Raw genomic sequence first — 25,331 nt, forward strand, 5'->3', positions numbered from 1 at the left:
TTAAGGACGCTGGGCTTCCGGGTATTCCTCCCAGCCTCTGATTGGCTGCTTTTATGAATATATTAGAGCACGAAGAAGTTTTGTTTTATTTGCCCCCCTTTTTCTGAAGCAGCTTTTGTCTTCGCGCTAAAATGAGAAGCAGTTTAGGGCGGGCTTCGTCGTGCCCCCGTGTTGGGCGCGGCCGCCTCAGGCGCGAACCGCACGTCGCCGTGAGCAGAAGGCGGCCGCCCTGCGCGTCTTTAAATGCGGCGCGCGCAGAGGCGCTGTTGTGTTGTATGAAAGGAGAGAAGGTTAGCACTCCCCTTGACAAGGATGGAAGAGGCTCTCGGGCCTGACAACACGCATACGGTTAAGGCATTGCCACCTACTTCGTGGCATCTAACCACTGTTTTTTTTTTTTTGGTTTGCACGGCTCGTGGCTGTGCACACAGGGGTGTGTCGTGCGCGTGAGTACACGATACGTGGCGTACGTGGGTACACGGCTGTGGTGTACGTGGGTACACGGCGTGTGTGGTTCGTGGGCACGCGGCGTGTGCGGCTCGTGGGTACACGGCTGTGGTGTACGTGAGTACGCGGCGTGTGCGGCTCGTGGGCACGCGGCGTGTGCGGCTCGTGGGTACACGGCTGTGGTGTACGTGGGTACACGGCGTGTGTGGCATGTGGGTACACGGCTGTGGTGTACGTGGGTACACGGCGTGTGCGGCTCGTGGGCACGCGGCGTGTGCGGCACGAGTCTACACCGCAGCAGAGGCGCGGCGCGCGCGAGTGCTCAGGCAGGCGTGTGACACGAGTCTGTGGTGCACGGGTGTGCGGGGACAGGCACCTAGGCGACCCCACTCCCTCCGCTCTTTGAGCTGCTTGGCTTTTTTTCATAATGAAAAGTGACCACGGCTCTCGTGTACCTGGTGTGACTCACCTCCCCATCCCCACCCAGCCACAGAGTTGGGGGCACGGCCGGGGACGGACACCGGACATCAGGACACCCAGGTGGCTTCAGTTTCCCGTCAGTAGCTCTGAGCATGGGCGCAGGCGCAGGGGCGGGGCGGCCAGGCAGGAGGCCGACGGGCAGAGCGGGTCCTGCAGGTGGCTGTGGTCTGAGACGCCGGCGGCTTCTCCCTTTGTGGCTCCCCTGGCAAAGAATCCGCCCGCAATGAGGGAGACCTGGGTTCGATCCCTGGGTTGGGAAGATCCCCTGGTGAGGGGAACGGCTGCCTAGTCCAGTATTCTGGCCTGGAGAATTCCATGGACTATAGAGTCGCAAAGAGTCGCACATGACTGACAACTTTCACTTTACCTGGTGGGTCAGGGATTTGATTTTATCATGATTGTGTCCCCCATACCGCCTTGGTGCAGCTTCTCTGCTTTTGGGTGTGGGGTACAGTCCATGGGGTCGCAAAGAGTCGGACACCACTTTCACTTTCACTTCAGCATCACAGACATTCAAGGAACAAATGGTAACTGAGCAGCCACCCTCTGTGGGGAACGGTCCAGGCAGGAGAGGACCCCAGCCCCAGAAGCTCACATCCTAGACCCTTGCAGAGCCTTAGTGGACGCCAGTGGGGCAAGCAGAGCAGGCAGCAGTGGTCAGGGAAGGTGGGGCCCAAGACAGCTGGGATCAGGACTGCAGGGAGGGGGTGAGCGGCCACGGGCACTTCCGGGAGGATGATCCAGACCAGGAAAGCCAAGTGCAGAGGCTTCGTGGCTGCAGAGTGGTGTCAGAGGGCAAGGGCTACTGGCCAGGGCACCAGGGAGCACCAGAGGGTTTCCCACAGCTGAGAGGCAAGGCCTGGCGGCTCCGAGGGCAGGTGGGAGAGAAGGCCGGTGGCTGGCCCGGGTGACGAGAAGTGGTCACTTGGGACACGTATGAGGTCTGTGGGACTTGCGAACAGTGAAGGTCGGGTGCAGGAGGAGCAGGTTTGGGGAGCTGGGGCCTGAGATTCAGCCTGGACTCCAGGAAGCAGGTCTGGCCTGTGGATCTAACACTGCAACTGGTCAGCACACTGGCCATGTTTAAAGCCATGAGGCTGGTAAGGCCACTTAGAAGGAGAGTGTGGACAGAGGCAAGTGAGGCCTGAGGCCTGACGGGGCCGTCCCCGCACTCACGCAGGCGGTCAGTCTGCTCCCCTCCCCACCAGCCCCTGCTCTCTGGTGCTCCCACCATCTCCCAAAGGCCTCACCTCAACCGTCCCTGCTCCCCTGCACCCCAACCTTTTGATGAACAGGTCTAGTATCAGGAAAACACATGTGACCTTGAAATAGGCCAAAATAAGATGGCCAGGTGTCCAGTCCAGAGTGCCGTGCATAGGTCCCACCGCTGTGGTCTTAGGGCCGTTTGACAACTGTCATCACGGGCTGTCCACAGACCCTCATCCTCGGAAACGTCAAACTGTGCCCAGTGGGATGTCACTAGTGTCCTATGGACCAGTTTTGAATCCATCTGCAAATCCATTTCCTGTCGCCTGTATAGACATCTCCTTTGAACCCATCGCTACATCTTCCAGGCTTCCTCACGGACTTGTGCACTGGTTGAGGCATCATTTGCCGTCACGGGGTTCCTGCCCCCTCCCACGCCGGTAGCAGCTACACGTTAAGAAAGGTAAATGCTTCTTTGGGGACAAAATTACAAGACAGGAAATTCTTTATTTTCAAAAAGAGAATGCATTTTTACATAAATCTACAACAGAGAATTCAAATGTAGAAAAAATAAACTATATTCAAGGACACGGCACTCTGCACACACGCCCCTGCCCTTGGGCGAGTCTGACACCAGAACCAACAAAACCCAAAGAACCTCAACCTTGGTCCAGGAAAAACCAAGGCCGCTGCCGCCGTGGGGCCTCAGCATCTCCCGCCCAGACGCTCAGGCACTGCAAGCTCAGGGGTCCCTGCGCCGGAGCGGTTCATTCCTACGACAGCCGAGCCATGGCTGTTTCTGCTTCTGAAGGGGAGGCTGGGGAAGCAGCAGCAGCAGGTTTGTCCCCAGACGCCTGTGACTGTCCTCTGTGCCACAGCGGCCGCTGGGCAGTGGCCTCCTGCTCCCCCACCTGCAGGGACCCCTGGAGGCTGAGGACTGGCCTCGCCACCCGGACCCGGGCAGGGGACGCGCCTCCACCGCAGAGGCCTCGGGATGCCAGGTGGACCTGCTGCAGGGAGGGGCTCCCGTGGACAACAGCAGCTCCCTGACTACACTGCCCTGCAGTCAGCGCCCCCAACTCCCATAGTCCCACTGGCAGGAAGAGGCCCCTGATCAGAGCCCAGGTGGGCAAGGCGGGTGGATGACATCTCCCTGTGAGGAGCCGGCTCCCAAGCACACCCATCCTGAGGCTGGTGGCGGGGGGACCAGACCAGGGCTCCCTGCCCCTGCCCTCACCAGCGTCTGCCATGGACCACGAGATATTGCAGGGGCCTGGGCATCTTTGCAACTAGGAACCCTACTGCCTGCCCGCAGCCCTGCACCTACGTGCCGTTAGCCTGCAGGGCACTGGCTAGTCCTCTGCGGTCCTGGGCTCCGCGGGGAGAGACTGGACACGTCATTTGGGGGATCTGTCAAAAATCCTTTCAATCTCCTGCCGACTGTGAGACTTCTCATAAAAGAGCCACGCAGAGAAGGGCGTGGGTGAGAACTCGGCTGCCACGTGTGCACATGCGTGCTCAGCTGCCTTCAGCACGGCTCGGGGTGCTGCTTGTCATGTGACCAGCCATGGGACCAACGGAAGCACCGAGGGTGGTCCCCACGCCAGCATCACGGGGGCAACGACCCCAGAGCACAGGCTTTTCCATGGACATCACGCAGTGAGTGCTCTGTGCCCCCCAGAAAGACTCAGGACACGTGGTCACAGCCACAGGCAGGACGCCGTCGCCAGAGCGTCACTGAATACACACAAGGGACGGCCCTCCGAGGCTAGCAGCCAGAAACCGTGGTGGCGACAGTCACAGCGCTGGCACTGGGTGTAAAATCGCAAAAACGGTACAGAACAGTTACCGGAAAAAAACACAACTCGTGATAAATTGAACTTCACCTTTTTGTAATAAAAAATTAAAAATTTCTGTGGACTCTTTGAACACAATATTTCCGTGGACTCTTTGAACACAATACAGACTAGAACTCTTCCCCGGACGGTGAGAAAGGAATTGGCAAAAATGTCACCAGCAACTTCCAGACCCTCAGGTGGGAGACACGCCCCAGCCAAGTCGTCTTCGGAGGTGGCTCAGGCCCAAGCCCCACCAGTCCCCGGGCCTGGACCGGGGAGCCCCTCCAAGAGCCGCGCTCCCGCTAGTCCGGGTGGACCTCCCGGCAGTCCCCGGCACCCCGGCCTAGCAGTCACTCTTCCAGAGCTTGATGGTCTTGTCGTTCTCCAGGGCGGCCGAGGCAATGATGTTCTCCGTTGGGTGGCACGCCGTCGAGATGACAACGTCTGCAAACAGACGGTCCACGTCGGTTCCCCCCTTGGGCCTGGCCCTCCCCACGGGGCCGCCCGCCCTGCGTGCAGCACACAGAGCGGGGGTTCAGGGCAGGAGGACAGCGGGGGGCCCCGCCCAGACTCCGGCGAGGCAAGGGGTGCCCCAGGGGCCAGAGGCGTGCCGGGGCCGCCACCAAGCTCCATGTGGCCGTCGCACCCCCCCGCCTGGACCAGAGCTGCCCCTCCCCCAGCGTGGGCCCTGATGCCCCGCGGGGCCGGCTCTGTGAGCCCACCCAGGGCAGGGACAGCAGATCCCATCATGAGCTGCCCCCGCCATCAGGCAGGTCAGCACGGTTATAGCTTTTCAGGACGGAACCCCAGCATCTTCCCTCTGGCCGGGGCGGCTTCAAGTGAGCCTGCCAGCATCCTGCCCACGCAGCAGAAGCAGCAAGCTGACAGCAGAGGTGGAAGGGGGTGGGGGGAGGGCAGGGGCCCTGCCCCTGGGGGACTTGCATTCTTAGGGAGAGGGTGTCGCCCTGGGCAGATCTCTAAGGGCTCCACACTGCTGGCCCATGCGCTGGGGAGAGGAGCGTGGAGGCCAGGGCCCAGGAGGAGCCTGGGTCGATGGAGCCATCTCCACACGGGGCCCCGGCCACTCCAGGGAGGCCACGGCTGCAGGGACTTCAGAGCTGGGCAGCCGGCTGCCGGGAAGGAGCGGTTAAAGCTGGGGCCAGACCGTCCCCCGACAGCCCAGCTTCGGGAGGCGCCTGTGGATGAGGAGGGGCTCCCAGGGCAGCCGGGGCGGGTGTCCTGGGCACCGGGCGGTAATGGTGGCAGCAGACGCCCCGCTCACCTGTGTGGCCCTGAAGCTTCTGCACGATCTCCTTGGTCTGCAGGTTCCAGATGTAGACCAGGTTGTCCTCCGAGCCTGACACGATCCACTGGGTGCAGCAGGGGGCAGGGGAGCAGGGAGAGAGCCGGGTCAGGGTGCCCGTGTGGCCAGACCACGCTCTGCGCCCACGGCCCCGGCAGGGAGTGCAGCCCCTGAACTACTCCCGTCCAGACGCCGTCCCACCGCCTGCTGCTAGCCTCAAAGTGGCTTCTGGGGCGTTGGCCGTCAGTCACGGCCCAGCTGCTCATCACCAAGGCTGCTGCCTGAGCCTGAGGGTCGGGCAGGTGCCAGTGGGGCCCAGGCAGAGGGGACAGGACGTCCCCAAACCAGCAGTCTGCATAGCGGGCCTTCACACGGGTTAAATCCAGAAAGCTCCCGCTTGTTCTGTGGGTGAGAAGACCAGGCCCGCCTGGAGGAGGAGCCGGGGAGCCGCTGGGCTGGCAGACGACTCACCTTCCCACCGGTGACAGAGAAGTTGGCGAATATGCAATACTTCTCGTTCTTGTGGCCCGTGTACGTCTTCAGGCACTGAAACGGCCAGGGACGCCGCTCAGTCACGGCCGCCCTGCGTCCCAGGCGACCCCCCAGCCGTGACTGAACAGCTCTGAGAGCACCTGAACCCCACCCCACAGCCCACCCAGGCCAAGCTTTAACCCGCATCGTGGGGACAGCCGCACCAAACCAACTCCACAAAGTCCCTCTCTGCGCCCTGCGGCCACAGCCCAGGACCCTCAGGAGCCCCGGAGACCCTTGCTGTAGGCACCCACCTTGCCTTTGCTGTAGTCCCAGAGCTTCAGTGTGCTGCAAGGCAGAGGGGGTGGGTCAGCGCACCATGCCCAGGGGCAGGGGCCCCGGGAGGCGTCCAGGGCGTGAGGACACCCAAGCGGAGCGTGGAGCCCCAGGCACCGGTGGCTCAGAGACCTTTTCTTTCCCACAGGAAGCTACTGAGTGTTAAGCCGATAAGGGGTCCTCACTGCCCCTAAGAAGGGGCGTGGGAAGCCCTGTCCAGCACAGGTTTCAGCAAGGGTCCTTCCTCCTCCCGTGGGGGCGGACCCTGTGAGCCCACCTGCGGGCAGCCCACCACGCACAGGAGGCTGAGCCCCAACAACCCCCAGGAGGGCGGTTGACGGCCGGGGACGCCCGCCCACAGCTTGTCGAAGAGAAGGGTGCCTAGTAGAACCAGGAGCACTGCAAGGCCCCCGTGCACCACCCCTCGGACAGGAGGGTCCCCGGTGACCATGGAGCCAAGGACCTGAGGTCCAGCTGCATACAGACGGGCCCTCCAGTGTGGCCCGGCAGGGAGGGACGGTCTCTGGCTGGGGCCTGGCCGCACACCCACCCCAGGCAGGCATGCGCTTACTTGTCCAAGGTGGCGGCCAGGATGTACTTGCCGTTCGGAGAGAACTTCACGAAGGACACAGGAGGGTTGTCATCATCTGTGTGGAGCACAGAGGTGGCTGCCGGGGGCACCGAGTGACGAGGGGCCCCCCACCACCGCCCAGGGAGGCCACCGCCACACGTGCCCACGCTGCCACTGCCCACCACTCGTGCCAGCCTGAGGGCCGCTTCACCCGTGACCCCCGGACAGCAGAGCTTCAGGAACAAAGGCCCTGCGGCCAGTCGGCCTCAAGAGGCTGGGCCTTCAGCCGCCCCGGGGCCGCTTCAACTCAGGGCACAGAGAAGGCCTCGGGGTGGCCGTCTCGCAGGGGGGCTTGCCCACACCCAGCTGCCCTGAGGACGCAGCGGCCCCGCTGAATCGTGGCGGCCGATCTCCTGAAGGTTACGGTGGGACAGTGCAGGTTCTTTCTGGACACCACCTAGCGATGTCACACCCACACCCCCGCTCCTGACACTCGGGGTCCAGTGCGCCCCAGGCGGCCCTGGGGAGGTGGGTCGGAGCTGCTGGCTGGGCAGGGCTGGCCTGGGAGGCACTTGGCCTTGTGACCATGCCGCCCCCGCCTGGGGAGGAACGTGCCCCTGCCTGGGGAGGGGCCCCGAGTGCACCCTGGTGAGGGGCCGCATGGCCCTGGGTCCCGAGCACCAGGGGGTGGCCCGCGCGTTACCACCTCGGGGGGCCCAGGCCTGTGCCCCACACGTGGGGGGCCGCTGCTCCCTCTGCCGGGCGAACGCTGGAAAGGCACGGGGGGATGCGTGAGGGCCGCCCCGCAGCTGCGACAGCCTAAGGGCCTGACACCCCAGAGCCGAGGTCGGACGGGGCAGGAGGCAGCGTGCGGCCACCTGTAACCTCGGGTGTAAGCTCCTGCCCAGCCGCGGGGCGGCCACGAGGAGGCCACGAGCTCAGGTAAGAGCCCTCACTCAGCCACGGGCACAAGGACACAGCATGGTGGGGGTGCCCAGACCTAGGGAAACGATGCCACGGGAGACACGGAGCAACGTCTCAGTCAGAGTTCACAAAGTGAGAAAACCACAAAGGCCACTGCGGCCCTCCCCGCCCTCCTGCCCTAGGCCTGGCCCCGCGGACAGGGCCTCACAGGTGGGTTAAGTCAGACGAGGTGGCTGGGCAGGCCGTGGGGGCGCCAAGCCGATCTGACCAGTGTCCTGTGACCTGCAAGAGGGGGTGGGGACGCCCACGGGGTGCTCGTGGGGAGGGTCACGGAGAGGCCCCAGGCGGAGCCAGCCCTGCCCATGCCCTGACCGTGGGCTCCGGCCTCCAGGATGTGGGTCAGGTTTCTGCTGTTTAAGCCACCCACCCGGCCTGCAGAGTCCCGTGACGGTGGCCGGAGCAGACCCTCAGAGCCATGCCGGCTCCCACGACAGCCCAGGGCAAGGAGCAGCCCCAGCCCGCAGCCCCTCCCCAGTCGTACACGGAGCCCACCACCTCACCAGACATGGCAGAGGCCTTCCGTTGGGACTGAGATTGGCCTCCCCGACAGGAACCCCTGCCAGCCCCGTCACCCTCCCAGGCCCGAGGCCCTGGGGCCCTCAACCACACACACTCCCCGCCTGGCGGCGCTGCCTTCCCGTTCGGTGCCACACCCCAGGCCAGCCCCACGCCATCTGCAGAGACCCCGGAGCGCCCCCCACCCCACCCCCAGCAGACGGGGCTCGCTGAGGGCCCCAGCCAGGCTGGACAGCAGGGCTGAGCAGGAAGGAGCGGGGGAGTCCCTGCGGGAGAGAGTCCAGCAGGGAGGAAGGGCACCCCACTCACCGATGAGCGTCTTCAGACACTGGCCTGAGGCGGTGTCCCAGATCCGACTGCAAAGCAACAGGCACAGCGGTGACCGCGGGCGCCCGGGCTCGCTTCCCCACGCACTCGCTTCCAGTCCTGACGCCTCGCCTACTTGCTCAGCCTCTCTCAGTGCCACGGGGGAGATGGCGGAGGAGGGCACGACCGGCCCGCTCCGCACCCACGGCCGCAAGGCCACCTGCCCGACCGGCCGCCCCGCTGGCTCTCCAGGCGCCGGCACGCCAAGCACGTAGCCCCAGGGGCGAGCGCTTCTCACACAGCGTGTTGCAGGCACTCGTCTGGATGGCCTCTGGTTCAGGGACAAGAGAGCCTGTTCTAAGAGCCGATACTCCCCGCCTGGACGCAGGCGTCACGCCAATCCAGCCTCGCCGCGTGTGCGGCTTCTGCCAGCACAACACCCCATGACTGAGACATCAGCCTCGATCCTTCTCGCGCGATGACCTTCTCTTCGCGTCACATCAGCTGGAAACCCCAAGTTACACTGAGTGACGCAGGGGACGGGGACATGCGGATTGTCCGCGGGGCACACACAGCTCCTCCAGGGGCAGAGGCGGCATGGCCAGCCCTGCCGCGCCCGGGAGCCCTGCTGCAGAGCCGCCGCCAGCTGAGCGTGCTCGCTCACACCGGGTCCCGCGCGGCCAGGCCCTCCGCGCGGCCCCGGGCGGGTCCTGGCCCCCTCGGCCCCCTGCAGCTCCACCCGTTCGCCCCGCCTCTGCCTCGCACCTGCCCGGCGCCCCCTTCTCTCCGGAGCCTGGACCGACAGGCGCTGTTTCAGGTGTGCTTCTTGAAAACGAGCGGTCGGAGGGCTGTTGACCCAAACCTGACCACTTCTCCTGCGGGTGCTCAGCCAGCCTCATGGCCTCGGGAACACCCCCCGCGCACGCCTGTCCTTACACAGCGTGTGCTCCTCTAGCTTCTCTATGTCACTGGCGCTAAACGTGGACAAACCTGTAGTGCCACTGTCTTTCTCCCCCGTAGCTGGAAAGTCCCCCGTGGGCCACGGGTCTGTCCAGCGACCGCTGTGACACCACTCTGCACACACAGACACCTCCTGATGCTCCGCACTCACACGTGCTGAGGTCAGCTTAAAACACTCTCCCTACGCCTCCCCGCACGTCTCACGGCGTCTCACTGACCTCAGACACCGTGCTCTCGAGACAGTGCCCCCGCCTCCCTTCCCCCTCACGCCCCCTGGGATGGGACCTGTGCTCTCACCTCCTGCTCAGGACCCTGACGCCCCCAACAGGACACTCGAGGATGCTCACGTCAGCACACCTTTCTTCCACTCCCCACCCCACCGGGGCCACGGGCTTAGGACACCCACCCTTCAGGGCCCACTAGGAGCCACGTCCGGGACAGCTGCGCCTCCCCCACCCCACCCGCCCCGTGGCCCCTGCCCAGGGAGCAGAGGCTTCCGCCGGACGCGCAGAGGCACAAACAGTGCGAGGGAAGCCCGTTAAATACTCACTGGTTCAGTCAAGTAAAACTGTCACTTACCAGAGACCATCGTAGCTACTGGAAACTATCAAGGATCCGTCTCGATTAAAGTGAACCTGAGAATGAAGGAGAGGGAGGAGGAAAAGAGACTCACTCTGAGATCATCAACACGGACTGTCTCCCTGGACGGGCTTCCGGACGCCGAGCCCACGGCAAGGATACACCCGCCCCGAGCAGCTCTCGATTCTCCTGGCGTCCTGAGACTCGAACAGAGATGCGCAGCGACAGGGATGAAATGATCATCCTCATCTGGCGTCTCAAACAAGTTTGCTTCATGACGGAAGACTGAACCACACAATGAAAACCAACCCTGAAACGTCTAGAGTATTTCAATCACGGACTTCAGCACGCACCCGGGGAAAGGAAGAAACGGCCAACCCAGAGCCCTGCTCCGCGGGGGGAGGCCCAGCTGGCCAGAGCCTGTCTGTGGACGCGGGCGGGACGCGGGCCTGCCCACGGCTTCCATCCAGAGAGAAGAGTCAGGAGAGACGCCCACTTACCCAGACACTCGCGAGCTTTCAGTCATGCACGTACCCCCGCTCACCGAGCACCCCCCAGAACCACAAGATGCCCAGATCACTGCTCCGAGTGCCCAGACACTGACCCCTGGGATACCCAAGCCAGCGTGAGCTTTCCAGACAGGGCGGGAACATGACCCAGGCTGCTCCAAACCGTGTGCCTGGGAAAAGGCGCAACCTCCAGGTGGGAGGCCGGCCTGGGCTGTCTCCACAGCCATGACTTTGCCTGAATGCCTGACCCCGCCGACAGGGACAGGCGAGACACACCCGATAAACAATGGCCACCTGACCAGCCCCTTTCTCCTGACCGGCTGGTCTTTGGTTTGTCCTCTTTCTTTTTTCCAACTGACTCTCCACTTGAGCAGCAAGAGCAATCAACATCAGAAGTTCGAGCCCTGGGCAGGACAAGCCGTTTTACAACCAAAGCAATCAACGTCAGAAGTTCGAGTCCTGGGCAGGACAAGCCGTTTGACAACCAATGAGCCCCGGGAGAAACATGGCGTTTGGTGCTGCGTGTGGTGCCTGTCCTGTGCCAGGGCCCCGGGAATCTGCGTCTCTCCCGCGCTCCCAGCAGAGGCCGGCCTGGGACCACGGCTCGGAGAACCGCGTCCACACGGCCCAGGGCCCGCGACGGGGCTGCGCGTGCCCCTTCCAGTTCTCAGCCACTGCGGCGGGGAAGTAACAGGTGAAACAAGCCTGCTGTATTTTATTTCACCCAGTGTTCCTGGAGGAGGGCGTGGCAGCCCACTCCAGGATTCTCGCCTGGAGAATCCCAGGGACCGAGGAGGCTGGTGGGCGACACTTCGCGGGGGTACAGAGTCAGACACAACAGAAGCGGCTTAGTGCACAGACAGGCACACATCTGAAACACTACTTCAACACACAACCAGCATTAGACACTACCAGCCAGACACTGGACACCCTTTTCAGGGCACGGAGTCCTGGAAACCCGAGCGGCTCGGTATTTCCCACTCCCACACACCTCGGTCGGCGACGCTGCCCCAGGTGGCCGGGGGCCTCCGTGTGGACGACGTGGCCCCTGAAGAACCGTGGTCGGGGGCCCCGCCCGGCTCCCCCGCAGCACCGACAGCTACCTCCTGCCGTACGTGCTCCTCAGCCTCCCAAAGCGACTTTCTCTCAAACTCACAGCACCTGAGCTCATCACACTCAACCCTTTGAACCTGCAAACTGTGAGCTGATGGAAACTCCTTGTAGGCGATGCTGGGTGGGCCCAAAGCCTGCACCGCACTCCTCCCTGTTCCTGACCACGTTCAGAGGGCACAGCCAGACGACACAGCGAGGTGTCCGTCTGCACCAGCGCTGGGTGAGGGCAGAGCAGCCAGAGTGCGGGCCACACAACGAACGGCATGCAGACCCGGGCTCTGCCCACACCCGCCCACGGGCGCCGCGGCACAAGTGTGCCAGCCCGCTCAACAGACCTGGGCTGCACCCCTCTTCACACAATGAGAGCCACCAGTCAGTGTCCGTCGGGGGGACCAGCAGAGTGTCGACCACCGGCAGGCACAGAGCCAGAAGGAGCCCAAGACCCTCACCCAAGCGGGGAGAGCTGGGGCAGGATACCCTGACCTGCAGCACCCTTCCCTCCAACAGGAGGCGCGCAGTGGAGAACACGTGTTTAAAAAGCGGGCATCCTGCTCGCAGCCCCAGGCACGAGTCATGACACCGGGCCAGCGCCACGCCAGGCGGCTTCGATCAGCTCATCAGTTCAGTTCAGTTCAGTCCCTCAGTCGTGTCTGACTCTTTTGTGACCCCATGGACCGCAGCATACCAGGCCTCCCTGTCCATCACCAACTCCCAGAGTTTACTCAAACTCATGTCCACTGAGTCAGTGATGCCATCCAACCATCTCATCTTCTGTCGTCCCCTTCTCCTCCCGCCTTCAATCCTTCCCAGCATCAGAGTCTCTTCCAATGAGTCAGTTCTTCGCATCAGGTGGCCAAAGTATTGGAGTTTCAGCTTCAGCATCAGTCCTTCCAGTGAACACTCAGGACTGATCTCCTTTAGGATGGACTGGTTGGATCTCCTTGCAGTCCAAGGGACTCTCAAGAGTCTTCTCCAACACCACAGTTCAAAAGCATCAATTCTTCGGTGCTCAGCTTTCTTCACCGTCCAACTCTCACATCCATACATGACCACTGGAAAAACCATAGCCTTGACTAGATGGACCTTTGTTGGCAAAGTAATGTCCCTGCTCTTTAATATGCTATCTAGGTTGGTCACAGTTTTTCTTCCAAGAAGCAAGCATCTTTTCATTTCATGGCTGCAAGCACCATCTGCAGTGATTTTGGAGCCCCCAAAAATAAAGTCTGTCACTGTTTCCCCATCTATTTCCCATGAAGCGATGGGACAGGATACCATGATCTTAGTTTTCTGAACGTTGAGCTTTAAGCCAACTTTTTCACTCTCCTCTTTCACCTTCATCAAGAGGCTCTTTAGTTCTTCTTCACTTTCTGCCATAAGGGTGGTGTTATCTGCATGTCTGAGGTTATTGATATTTCTCCCGGCAATCTTGATTCCAGCTTGTGCTCCATCCAGCCCAGCGTTTCTCATGATGCACTCTGCATGTTAAGTTAAAGAAGCAGGGTGACAATAACCAGCTCATTACGTGTCCCCTAAAGGTCAAGGCTCTGAGCACGGCATCAGTGGGACAAAGGCCTTCCACAGCTAAGAACGCTTAAAATCGCTCACCTACAGGACTTCAGAACCTGAAAAGGACCAACCGCTCGGTAACAACAGACAACCTGTTTATACATGATTCCTTCTACTTTCCAAAAGGTAAACTTGGCTAACAAACCATTTCTGGCTCTTTGTTGACAAAGAGACACTTTGCCTCATTCGTACATGGAGCAGTTTATGACACATGTGTAGATTAACCCTTGCACATCCACCCCGCGCACGGGGGTGCCCAGAATAGCCACTGTGGACCATGCAGGGAGGATCGCTTCCCCCCGTCTCCCCACAACTGGCCACCGCGACCCCGGGACACTCCACCCACCACAGTCACCTCCACGCCACACTCACTGCATCGGTGGTCACACCTGCACCGCTCGGCCCTTGTAGACCAGGCTCCCTGTCTGCCCTGTGAGACCCCGTGCAGGGGCGCCTCCCCTCCCCCACACCCCCCACCCCAGGCACAGGTCCCCGAGCCTGGTCTCTGCCGTCGGGGTGGCAGCGGGACTCACGGCTGAGACGGGGTCCGAGTGGGCCGGCAAGGTCTTGAGGCACTTCCCTGTCTTCACGTCCCATATCCGCACGCTCTCGTCAAACTGAAGACAAAGGGAGAGGTGACAGCGGCTCCGCGGGGCAGAGCAGAGGGGACCGACCCCGGCCTGAGCCCCTCAGCAAGCAGCCGGGGGAGGCCCCACCCCCGCCCAGGGGCGCCGCACACTTACAGAGCCCGAGACGATGAGGTTGGACTGGGGGTTGAAGTTACAGCAAAAGACGTAATTGCTGTGTCCCTTTAGGGTTTTCAGACACTTTCCCTAAAATAACATCATTCCTGGCGGTTATTTCCCCAAATATCGGCGTCAGGTTGAACCCAGCCCACCTAACCCACAACAGCTGTAAAGCGCCCGACGGCACCACGCACACGGCCGCTTGCTGGCCGCACCCGCGTCCCCGCGAGCTTACCGAGCTCACGTCCCAGATCTTCAGGGTTTTGTCATCTGAGGCGGAGACAAGGAGGTTAGAATCCGACGACCAGGCCACATCGGATATGCCCTGCGGGAGGGGACACGCGGTCATCGCTTAACAAAACAGGACCAGCCGGCCAGAGTCAGACTCCCAGCATCCAACGGGAGATAACGAGACGTCACGCCCGCAGCTCGGGCTGACCGCAGAGATGACCCACAGGCCAGGCCCAGAAGCCTGTTCCCTGGGGCTCTGCCAGGCCTCGCAGTCGGGTACAAACGCACCTGAGGAGGTCAAAGCAGGGAGGCAAGTAACTACCTAAAAATCTGGGGAGGAGGCCCGAGGGGGGGCTCCAAGCTTAACCTGACAGGCCTGGGAGCTGGGCGCCCCCCACGCCCGGCAGCAACTGCCGTCCAGGCGTGGGGCAGAGACCTACCAGTTTGTGACCGGAGATGGTTTTCTCAAATTTCCCATCGTAGGCTCCCCAAATCTTAATGAGTTTATCTGCAGCTGAAAGAAAGGAATGAAAGGCAATCAAGGTCTCCAGTCAACGCCTGGGCTGCCCACAGCCGCCCAAGGAGCCGTGGTCCTTGGCACCTGCCACCAGGCTCCCCCCGCCCCGGCCCGTCTCTTTAGAGCCACGGCCAGCACGGTTGCTGGGCGGGGGCACCTACACGAACTCGCCAGCCACTCCCCGTTCGGGCTGAACTTCACAGAGGACACAGCTTTCGTGTGACCAGCCAGGGTGAATTTAAGAGCGTAGTTTGGTTTCACCGGTGTGGGCTGTTAAAGAGAGAGTACTGGTCAGCAAACCCACTGATCGCCAGTCTGGACGCGAAGCCCAAGGCGTAAGGTCAAGCTCTGGACAGTGCCTCCGAGAGCCCTCATCCACCTGAACACACGTGCCTAACCCTGAGCCCAGACTTCCCGCACCAGCTCTGCCTCTCCCGTAGCCCTGCCAGCCAGACTAGAAACACGAGGGCCCCTCCCGGAAGCGCCCGTCCCCCACCGTGCAGCTGGGAGCCCCAACAGCGCCAGCAAGCCTTCAGCAGCCCCCCACCCGTCCCGAGGGCAGTCTCCCCAAGCACCCCTGAAGTCCTGCGCCCTTGGGCCGAGGTCTGCCTGTTGCCCGCGGGCTACCTCCACAGGGAAGGGTGGGACCAGAGCTGGGGAGCTTTAACACGAGACGGTGTCTGGGTCCCACAGAGAATCTTACAGTCAAGACCAAGGGCCTACACTGTTGACGAAGCCGCCTCCTCAAGTGACAGGTGGGGCATCCCCAACATGGCCCATAAAAAGCACTGGCTGAGAATGCAGTTTGGAGTAAAAACCAGCAATATTTCAGTGGTGAGGGAGAACAGGCTTATGCACTTGCAAGAATGTTTCCGAGAGTCTCCTAGCCTCTGTGCCCCAGCAGTTCCCCGGGGCCCTCGGGGACGCACCTTGCTCTGTGTGGCAGAGGATGACGGGGTGGGCTGTGCTCGGGCGGCCTCCGTCTCCGGCTTCTTCTCCTCGGTTGCCATGGCTCTGCAGCCCACCGGGCGGAGAGGTCACAGCACCGAATGGAGGACGCACCGTGGGAAGGGCCGTCTGCTGATCTAAAGCTGCAGCGGGGGACGGAGGCCAATACACAAACCACGCTTCAAAGATGAGTGCCCTCGAGGGACCTGCCAGGTGGTCCCGTGGTTAAGAGTCTGCTTTTCCAAGGCTGGGGCCACAGGTTTGATCCCTGATCGGGGAACTAAGATCCCATATGCCGCCTGGTCCAGCCAAAAATAAACTTATAAATAAAATACATTAAAAAGTTAATGTCCAAGAAAAAGAACAACAACAACAAAAAGGCCTACTGAGCCCTGCAGCAGGTGCTGCTCCAGACTGGGGCCCTCGCCACCCACCTGCTCTCTAGTCCTTTTCAGATGGGCTGCTCTCGCCCCACCTGTGGGTCAGAGATGTCTCCTGCTGTGTTACCCACCCGTCTGCAGAAACACAGCCAAGTCCAGGCAGACAAAAGGCAATTCTCTTCAAAGAGCCCCTGATACACTTAAAACAAATCAGGGCTTCCCTGGTGGCTCCGTGGTAAAGAATCCGTCTGCCAATGCAGGAGTCACGGGTTCAATCCCTGGTCTGGGAAGATCCCACATGCCATGGAACAACAAGGCCCATGCACCACAACCACTCAGCCTGCACTCTAGAGCCCGGGAACCGCAACTCCTGAGCTCACGGGCGGCAAGTCCTGAAGCCCACGCAGCCTAGAGCCCATGCTCTGTAACAAGAGAAGGCCCATGCAGCAAGCCTCGGCAGTGCCAAAGATCAATCAGTGTGTTAATAATAATAAAGCAACCAAGAACCTCTTGCTCAGGAAACAAACACGCCAAGTGACAGGAGCTGAGCTGCAGGAACGCATCCAAGCCCCTGACAGCACCCCCAGCGATGCAACGGACCAAGAGCAGGAGCGCAGCCCCCGCGGCCCCCTCCGGGGCTCCAAGGCCGCCGAGTGCAGGCTGCAGACACACGGCTGCTTGAAGACAGCGAGAGGCTCTCCGTCCCAAGTGAGGCGGCGACCAGACAGCCGGAAAGCACAGCCCGGAGCCAGCCCTGCCCGTGAAGGCCCCACCGCCTGGCCTTCCTAGAAGCCTTCGCCTGAAGCACGCCCGGACACCCAGCGTGCAAGCCAGCTCGCTGCAGAGGAGGGAGAGACTGCAGCGTGGAACGGGAACCTGGGGAAAGCCACAGGGCGGGAACCTGGCTCCCCTATCACAGGAGAACACGCCGCCACTGGGGTACGCGGCACAGAAGCCAGGTGACTCTGAGACAAGGGAAGGCATTATTCCAGAGCAGGCCACCCAGACATCCCGTAAGCATCGCGGGCCATCCAAGGCCGAAGCTGGCACCACCGTGAGCCAAGGAGTTTACACACTGAAACTGGAAGTCACACCGAGGCAGAATGAATGGAAGCCATCCAAACGAGCACGTCCCTGGTCTCATCCAGGAGGAGGGGAGAGAAACCATCAAGCAACACAGCAGTGCAGAGTGCCCGGCCGGCCACCTGCTGCAGGACTGCGGCCCAGGGACGGCGCGGGGGCACCCACAGCGGAGTGGAGGAGGCCAGGGGCTGGTCAGTAAACCCGCCTGGGGGCAAGGTGCGGGCACAAAGCTGGGGCTCAAGAAGCGCTGGCTACTCGGTGAATACCTTCAGTGCAACCAGGCCCCGCCTGGACCCAAGTGCTGCCTTCCCCTGGGTGAGAGGGCTCCGGGGAACATCTTCCACACCCCTAGAAGGGCTCTCACAGGCCAGGCTGCAAGGAGTCTGAGGCTCCATCGCGGGAGCGCGGTGGGCTTTCCGTGGCCGCGGGCAGCCCCGCGATCCCCGGGGCCCAGGGCCCTCCGGGGAGAAGGGGGCCCGGCTGCCTTGGGCAGGGGGGTCAGGGGGGCGGCAGGCTGAGGTGAGGGGCAGGGATACACAGGGGGTCTCACAGAGAAGGTGCCAGACTCCTCCCAGCCCAACCCCTGCCCAACCCTTCCGCCAGCAAATCATTAACTGCACAAAACATCAGCGCACAGAAATCCAGCCCAATTCTTGCAAATACAATCGCTTGACTCTTAACACGTGGAGCCGGCCTCCAGAGCAATTACCAGCAGACCCCTCTTGGCACCCAGGTGAGCCTGGCCACAGAAAGCTGAGCCAACCGACTTGGGCGGGGGGGATGTTCTCTTGGTCAACCGGGAAAATGCAAAACGCTGGGGGCTCCACCCCAGAGACTGGGCCCTGCCCGTGGGAAGAGAGGGGGGCCATGAGCCGCCGGAGAGCCAGGGACCCCCCCCCCCCCGCCCTCGGCACTCCACCGGGGTTCTCAGACGCGCCGACTTACCTTTCTGCCTCCTACGGAGCCTCGCCAACTTCGGAGGCAGGGTCTCTCTCAGAATCTGCCAGCGTCGACAGGGAACCTGGGCGGGAAGAAACGGGGTGAGAGGGCTCCGGGGAACATCTTCCACACCCCTAGAAGGGCTCTCACAGGCCAGGCTGCAAGGAGTCTGAGGCTCCATCGCGGGAGCGCGGTGGGCTTTCCGTGGCCGCGGGCAGCCCCGCGATCCCCGGGGCCCAGGGCCCTCCGGGGAGAAGGGGGCCCGGCTGCCTTGGGCAAGGGGGTCGGGGGGGCGGCAGGCTGAGGTGAGGGCGTCTCTGCAGCTGAGGGCAGACCGGGCGCCGCACTCAGGCGCGGGTTGGCCCAGTGGGTCGGGGGTCTCTCTCTCTCTGGAAGCAAAGGGGCCGCCGCGCACGCCGGCTGCGCTGGGGGGTCGTAGTCCCGCGGCCGGGGGCTCGTCACCTGACCGCTGGGGCGGGGAGGCCCCCCGAGGCTCGGCGGTCCGGGCGGGCCAGTTCGCGGCGGGCTCCAGTCAGGGCAGAGGGCCGCCGGGGGCCCGGCGTCCGGCGGGGAGGAGGCGCGCGGCGCGGGCGCCTGGAGGCGAGACGGCCGGCGCGGGGCGTCCGCGCTGCGAGGCCCGGCGGGGCTGGACCCGGGCCCGGCCCGGGCGGCCGGAACACGTGCGGCGGCGGGGGGCGCGGGGGGCGCCGGCGTCCGCCCCGGTCCCGCGCCCCCCGGGATGTGCCCGCCGGCCCGGCGGCCCCCGCTTACCTGCCCGGGGCGGTGGGGGGACCGAGGTGGGCGCTCCGGGCGTCGCGTCGGCCGCCGCCTGGGCGGGAGCCGGGCCGAGCTTGACTAAGCGGCTGGGCGGCAGTGCGCATGCGCAGGCGCGGGGGGGCGGAGGCGGACGGGGCGGGGCAAACGCACAAAGCCGGCCTCTCGGAGGGGAGCTACGGCAGGCGACGAGGAACAGAACGCCTCGGCCTGGCTCACCGCCTTAAAGGGATAGTGTGCTGAGCGCGTGCCCTGCTTTAAGGCGTTAACCCTAGTAGCGGCTCATTGGAGAAGACCCTGATGCTGGGAGAGATTGAAGGCGGGAGGAGAAGACGACGACAGAGGATGAGATGGTGGGATGGCATCACCGACTCAATGGACATGAGCAGGCTCTGGGAGATGGTGAAGGATAGGGAAGGCTGGCGTGCTGCAGTCCAGGGGTCGCAGAGTCAGACACGACTGAGCGACGGAACTGAACTGAACTGGTAGTGGCGAGTTCCGGTCCTTCTCCTGCACCTTCTAAACACTGAAGTATGCTGATGCCCACAGGAAGTGCTTGCGCGCCCCTTGAGTATTCACATCTTGAGCGCGCCCTGCAGCGGCGCCCCAGGGAGGAGCCCAGCTCCCCATCCCCGGGATTCGCGGAACGCTGGGGGGTCGCGTCTCTCCACGGCCGCGCAAGCCGGGGAGGGGCGGCGGCCGCGTCCACAGCCCCCGGTCGGCCCCGGCGATTCTCCGCATGGCATCTCCATTAATTTTGGGACACCCTTGTGAGGGGCCCTGGCCTTCCAGCTTGGAAGAGAGGAGCCTTGAGCTCTGAAAGTTTCAGAACCTGGACTCTGGGAGCTGCGCCCACCGGAACCCCCGCAGGAGCTGCGGCGGGGTCGGCGGGGCCTTCCCGCTCCCGGGTCAAGAGAGTTGTCTCCTGAGCCCCCAGCGCGGAGATGCGAACTGTCGCTGCGTGCGGGCTACTCTGGGGTCAGCGGGGTGATGGCCCAGACAGGTATTATTATCGCCTCCGGTTGCAGATAGGGAAAGGGAGGCCCAGAGCGGAGGGCTCGGCGGCCCGAGGAGAACCCGGAGCCGGTGTTCTGGCCCCAAATCCTATGCATTCTCACCCCCACTGCTCTGCTTCTGCTACCCACGCGGGTCTTAGAATCGCGGATGCTCTCCGGAGCCCCACGGCCCCAACCTGGGCCCTTGGATAGAACGATCTGCAGTCTCTTATTTCCCAACTAAAAATGGGAACTCTGAATATGACATAGGAACCCGTGCAAACAAAAAGACAGAGCATTTGAAATGGAAATGCCCAGGGAATATGAGTTGTGTGATTGTTATAGATACAGGAGCCCAAACTGGCAGCTGGCTGGAGTCCAGCCCCTCCCAAGGAGGATGCCTGGATGGTAAAGTCCCTGTCGACCCCGCCTGGCAGGGAGGCCATGGCTACCAAAGGTAACAAAACCACCTCTGGATGAAGAAGGGCATCTGCATCCACCTGGCTGCCTGGGCCCAAAACAGAGCCCATTAGGAATGCCCCTCCATCCCTGCTCAGATGGCTCTCCTAGCCATCCACTTCCCTCCCTCCCTACTCCAGTAATGCCTCCCAGCTGGCCTTTTCCAAACCTCTCTGAAACACAGTCTGAACTAAACTCTTGGGTCCAAATCCGGTCTTTGCTGGCGGGGGTTACCAGACTGGTCTCCATCCTGTGGCCTAGAGCCACCCCCAAACTGTGCACCCCAGATTCCAGCCCCAAGTCGAAAGTACTTCCTGACCCTAGAACTCAGAACTCAAACCAGGTTCCCAGGTAAATGGGTCTTGCATTCCTCCCCTCCCCACTGGCACCCTACTGCCCCACCCCAACCCCCGCCTCCCAGATAGAGCCTTCCAGTGAAAATGAGAAAATCAATCTTCTGGATCTCTTGAGTGTTTTTGCAGTCCATCCTGTGGTCATAGCTAAAATTGTCTTAAGTTTTAAATCCTTTTCTACCCCTCCCCAAATGTGGTCAGACTCAGAAAAATCACAAGTGGAAATGGAAAAGAGGAATAAAAGATGGAGAAAACATTTTGGAGCTTTGTTTCTTTTTTAGAACATTAACTGTGCTTTGGCCAGCAGGAACTAACTGGCCAGTGAACCTGTTCCCATGAACAGTTTTTATAAATACAGCATGTCTCTGGGCTGTGCCCTCAGCCTGACAACACAAGCATGTCTGGGTGCCGTCTCTGCTCACCTAGGTCCCTCCACCAGGCTCTCCTGCTCCCCAGGGCGCCCTTACCTCCCCCCACAGCCAAAGTCAGTCCACTGGGGCTTCCTCCCCTGACCCTCAAACCTAGTGAGTCTTCCTGGCTGTGTTTTCCAGGCTCCCGGCTCCTTCCCAGTGGAAACACTCATCTTTCCTTGTGATGCCAAGTTCAGTGTCTCCTGGCTGAGCTGAGTCAGGTTCCCTATCACAGCGCTCTGGGGAAGTAGCCCAGATAAGAGGAGGGGAAGCACCTGTGTACTTTACTCTTTAGTAAGTTTGTTACATTTGTTGCCTCTCTGCATGTTCACGGCAAGCCAGAAGCAAGTTGCTTTAGGGCTTTTCACAATGCAGAAACTGAGGTTGAGAATAAGAGAGGTTGAGAAGCTGCCCAAGGACACAGACAGTCGGCATAACCACGGACGTCGGGACTGGGAAGGGAGAGGCTGCACTCCCAACCACCAGAGTACAAAATGCACAGTTAGTGGTGCTTATCAGATGGATGGAAGGATGGGTAGATGGTGGATGGTTGGATGGATGCGGGTGGTTGGATGGATGCTGGTGGTTGGATGGATGCGGGTGGTTGGATGGATGCAGGTGGTTGGATGGATGCTGGGTGGTTGGATGGATGCAGGTGGTTGGATGGATGCTGGGTGGTTGGATGGATGCAGGTGGTTGGATGGATGGTGGATGGTTGGATGGATGCGGGTGGTTGGATGGATGCTGGGTGGTTGGATGGATGCAGGTGGTTGGATGGATGCTGGGTGGTTGGATGGATACGGGGTGGTTGGATGGATGGTGGGTGGTTGGGTAGATGGTGGATGGTTGGATGGATGCAGGTGGTTGGATGGATGCGGGTGGTTGGATGGATGCTGGGTGGTTGGATGGATGCAGGTGGTTGGATGGATGCAGGTGGTTGGATGGATGGTGGGTGGTTGGGTGGATGGTGGGTGGTTGGGTGGATGCGGGTGGATGGATGGATGATAGGTGGTTGGATGGATGCGGGTGGTTGGATGGATGCGGGTGGATGGATGGATGCAGGTGGTTGGATGGATGCGGGTGGATGGATGGATGCGGGTGGTTGGATGGATGGTGGGTGGTGGGATGGATGCGGGTGGTTGGATGGATGCGGGTGGTTGGATGGATGAGGGGTGGTTGGATGGATGGTGGGTGGTTGGGTGGATGGTGGGTGGTTGGGTGGATGCGGGTGGATGGATGGATGATAGGTGGTTGGATGGATGCGGGTGGATGGATGGATGCGGGTGGTTGGATGGATGGTGGGTGGATGGATGGATGCGGGTGGTTGGATGGATGGTGGGTGGTTGGATGGATGCGGGTGGATGGATGGATGGTGGCTCGGTGAGTGGATGCATGGATGGATGGTGGGATGGATGAGAAGCAGGAAAGCAGGCTTTACCAGTGGGATCAGTCAGCAAGGGTGTATGGAAGTGGCAGAGCTGAAATTAAGAAATCACCTTCCTGGAGGACTTGAAGCTTCAGAAAACCCATATTTTGTTCCCTGGTGATAAATCTTTCATCAGACACAGAACTGATCAGCACTTGCTGGGAGGTGACAGAGGAACCAGACATGGCAGCCGTGGCGGGAGTGCTGGGTGCTCCCCACAGCAGGCAGCAGGCTGGGTGCGGAGCACCGGCTCTTTACTGGCCAGGCCCAGAACCTTGGATTACACGGCAGGTGACAAGGGAGGGTGGCGGAAGATGGCCGGGGCCCAGGGCCTCCAGGCACAGCTCGCCAGATTTCCCAACTGGAAGCCAGCCTCTGCTGGGCCACCATCCCAGGGAGCTGCTGATGCTACCTGGAGACTCTAAGGCTCCTACAGCCAAGGTCAGGGGGCTTGTGTTAAAACTCCTTTTCCCCTAGTAACCATGCCAGGGCAGCTGGTTTGGAAGACTCTGTCCCCCTTTTCCCTCCCTGGCCTCTGCTTTCCCTTCCCCTACACCTCCCCCATGGTCCATCAGGACAGGCGGTGACCCCACGATCCCTGCGGCCTGGGGCCTGCAGCTCTCAACCCTGGTGTCCAGAGGCCATTTCTAGTCCTAACTGTGCCACCCTCTGCTTCCTCCCCGGAAGTTCTTCCTCAGTTCCCAGGGACAGAAAGAACAGGTAAGACAGGAAGCTGCCAACTCTTGACCTGGACTGTGGGGTTTCTCCTGATGTCTAATGTCAAGTTCCCTCCTTCTGTGGCCTTTGCCCAGTTTGGACCCCGACTCCACATCCTGTCCCGTGGCTCCCTTCCCCCCAACCCCCAGCTAGGAAGCATCCCTTCATCACCTTCTCTCCAGGTGCCATCCTCCCAAAGGTCAGCCTTGTATCTTGTCCGCTCTGAAGAGACTGGCTGTCCAGTTTGCCTGGCACCGTCTTGTGTTAGAGCTGAGAGCCCTCATCACCAGCAGCCCCTCCCTCCCAGGGGAGCTGCGACCGTCACCTGAACCCCACCTCTGTCCCTCCTGTGAGCTCATAGGAGCAGGGAAGCCTGGCTGGGCTGAGACACCTACCGGGAGGGGTTGTAGTATGTGCTAGACCCTCCAAACGAATGCTTTCGCTTTTACTTCCTGTTAGATTTAAACCCACCCTAACTAGTTTGGCTCAGCTGGTAAAGAATCCACCTGCAATGTGGGAGACCTGGGTTCGATCCCTGGGTTGGGAAGATGCCCTGGAGAAGGGAAAGGCTACCCACTCCAGTATCCTGGCCTGGAGAATTCCACGGACTGTAGAGTCCATCGGATTGCAAAGAGTCAGACACCACTGAGTGGAATAACTAGTTTGAAAGTCCCCAGTACTAAGCCCTCTGCCCTGAGCCTCCACCTGGCTCCAGGCCTGGGTGTCTCTGGGCGGGCCCTCTGCAGGTGGAGCGGGGCGCTGCTGGCATCAGTCTGGCCTGGAGCTGGGTTGGGCGGGTCGCCCGCAGGAATCCCAGGAACGCAGCGCCTGCTTCCACAACCAGGCCCCACCTGTTCCAATCCGCAAATGGTCTGCACACCCGCTCCCCCCACCTCTTGGCCCGGGCAGCTCCCCCTGTGGAGAGAGGTTCCCAGCCAGTGAGAAAGAAGCACCTCCTGTGACAGGAGAGATGGAAATCAGAGACCCGAAGAGCCGGGGGATTTTTTTCAAAGGCTTTAGAGTATTTTTCCGGGTTGGCGGGGGGTAGGGGGCTGGGGGGTGGCGGGGAGCGGGTGTGGATTGTGCAACAGCGGCATTGCGGCCATTTTTAAGGAATAGAAACCTAGCTGCTGCTTTTTCACCTGCTTCCCTGTCATGTCAAACTATTTCCATTTGTCCGTGTTCTAAAACCCACTGCAGCTGCCCTTCCTGAGCGCCTACTGTTTGCCTTTCTGAGTCCTCCTGGCCTGAGGATCGTAAGCACAGCCTCCTTAAACCCCAAACATGGGGGTAAACTGTTGTGATTTTCGCAGATGAGAAAGACGGAGGTTCAGAGAGTCCCAAGGCCAAAGTGGACGGCAGAGCTGGGGCTTGACCCGCCCTCGGCCTGGAGTCTACGCTGTGTCCCTCTTCTGCGTGCAGATTCGATCTCCACGTGGCTGGACCCACAGTCGCCTTGCAGCCAGCCCTCCTGCGAGGTGCCTGTCTCGGGCTTTTCCCGCATCACCACACAAGGCACCCTCGATCCAGTTCCCACGGCCTCTGCGAGCCCTTGGCTGCACGCTTGGGTCATTGCCAAGGTTTCATGTCTACAGATTGTTTCCGTGGGCTAAGATCCAGGAGCCCAGTTGGGTCGCAAGATGGGAACATTCTTGGTGGGACACTTAACCCAGGAAAAGGGTGCCCTTCATGTGGGTGAGCGGGGGTGCCGACCTGAGGTGTGCCTCTCGCCCAGGGGCTGGAGGGGACCCCAGGGCTGCGGCAGGGCGCGCGGAAGCCAGGCAGACCCAGCACCCACCTCACTGGGTTTCCCATGGCTCGCTGAGAATTCCCTGACGAGGAGCAACCAGCCTAAAATAGAAAAGCTGACACAGGGGAAACGCCAGGGGCCGAAGTCTGTGCCCAGGCGGTCTTGCTGCAGCCGCTCTCCCAGGGAGCCTGTCCGCTTGCCTCCATCCTCAGGGTCTTTAAATCTCCCTGCAAACAGCTAAGGGCCTGGCACTTGCAGGGACCAGGGACGTGGACAAGACTGGCCAGCCTCTGCACTTCCTCGTGCCTGTCTTCTTGTGTGAGCCCGGACTCAGGGATGAAACCAGAGGCGAGCAGGGCCGCCTGGCCACGCCCAGACCCTTTGCAAGAGCTTCCAGCCCCCAGCATACGGGACAGGC

The 25,331-nt window shown here is 61.5% G+C and overlaps 1 protein-coding gene and 1 non-coding gene across 16 annotated transcripts; one reads left to right on the forward strand and one right to left on the reverse strand.

The window, feature by feature from the left end:
- The first annotated feature begins 268 nt into the window (after window positions 1-268).
- Window positions 269-394, forward strand: LOC145504130 (U6atac minor spliceosomal RNA). Its single transcript, XR_014052111.1, has one exon. It is a non-coding gene; the product is annotated as a U6atac minor spliceosomal RNA (small nuclear RNA).
- Window positions 395-2,620: 2,226 nt separating this feature from the next.
- WDR5 (WD repeat domain 5) lies at window positions 2,621-18,901 on the reverse strand. Of its 15 annotated transcripts, none has more exons than XM_081595882.1 (17): window positions 18,801-18,901; window positions 18,036-18,111; window positions 17,800-17,932; window positions 16,062-16,255; window positions 15,609-15,833; window positions 14,841-14,949; window positions 14,603-14,676; window positions 14,167-14,256; window positions 13,929-14,018; window positions 13,719-13,802; window positions 9,998-10,053; window positions 8,462-8,508; window positions 6,653-6,728; window positions 6,060-6,093; window positions 5,746-5,820; window positions 5,254-5,341; window positions 2,621-4,415 (listed from the first exon to the last, which is right to left on the reverse strand). In XM_081595882.1, the coding sequence occupies exons 5-17, from the start codon at window positions 15,687-15,689 to the stop codon at window positions 4,315-4,317; spliced, it is 1,005 nt and encodes a 334-aa protein (XP_081452008.1). In that variant the 5' UTR covers window positions 15,690-15,833; window positions 16,062-16,255; window positions 17,800-17,932; window positions 18,036-18,111; window positions 18,801-18,901; the 3' UTR covers window positions 2,621-4,314. The 15 variants fall into 15 exon arrangements, with proteins under 15 accessions (XP_081452008.1, XP_081452000.1, XP_081452011.1 ...); XM_081595874.1 differs by having other exon boundaries at window positions 15,609-15,926; XM_081595885.1 differs by having other exon boundaries at window positions 13,722-13,802; window positions 15,609-15,946.
- Window positions 18,902-25,331: the final 6,430 nt, after the last annotated feature.

Source organism: Giraffa tippelskirchi, chromosome 4, assembly GCF_054371585.1.
Source record: "Giraffa tippelskirchi isolate mGirTip1 chromosome 4, T2T-mGirTip1v1.2.pri, whole genome shotgun sequence".
Classification (NCBI taxonomy): domain Eukaryota; kingdom Metazoa; phylum Chordata; class Mammalia; order Artiodactyla; family Giraffidae; genus Giraffa; species Giraffa tippelskirchi.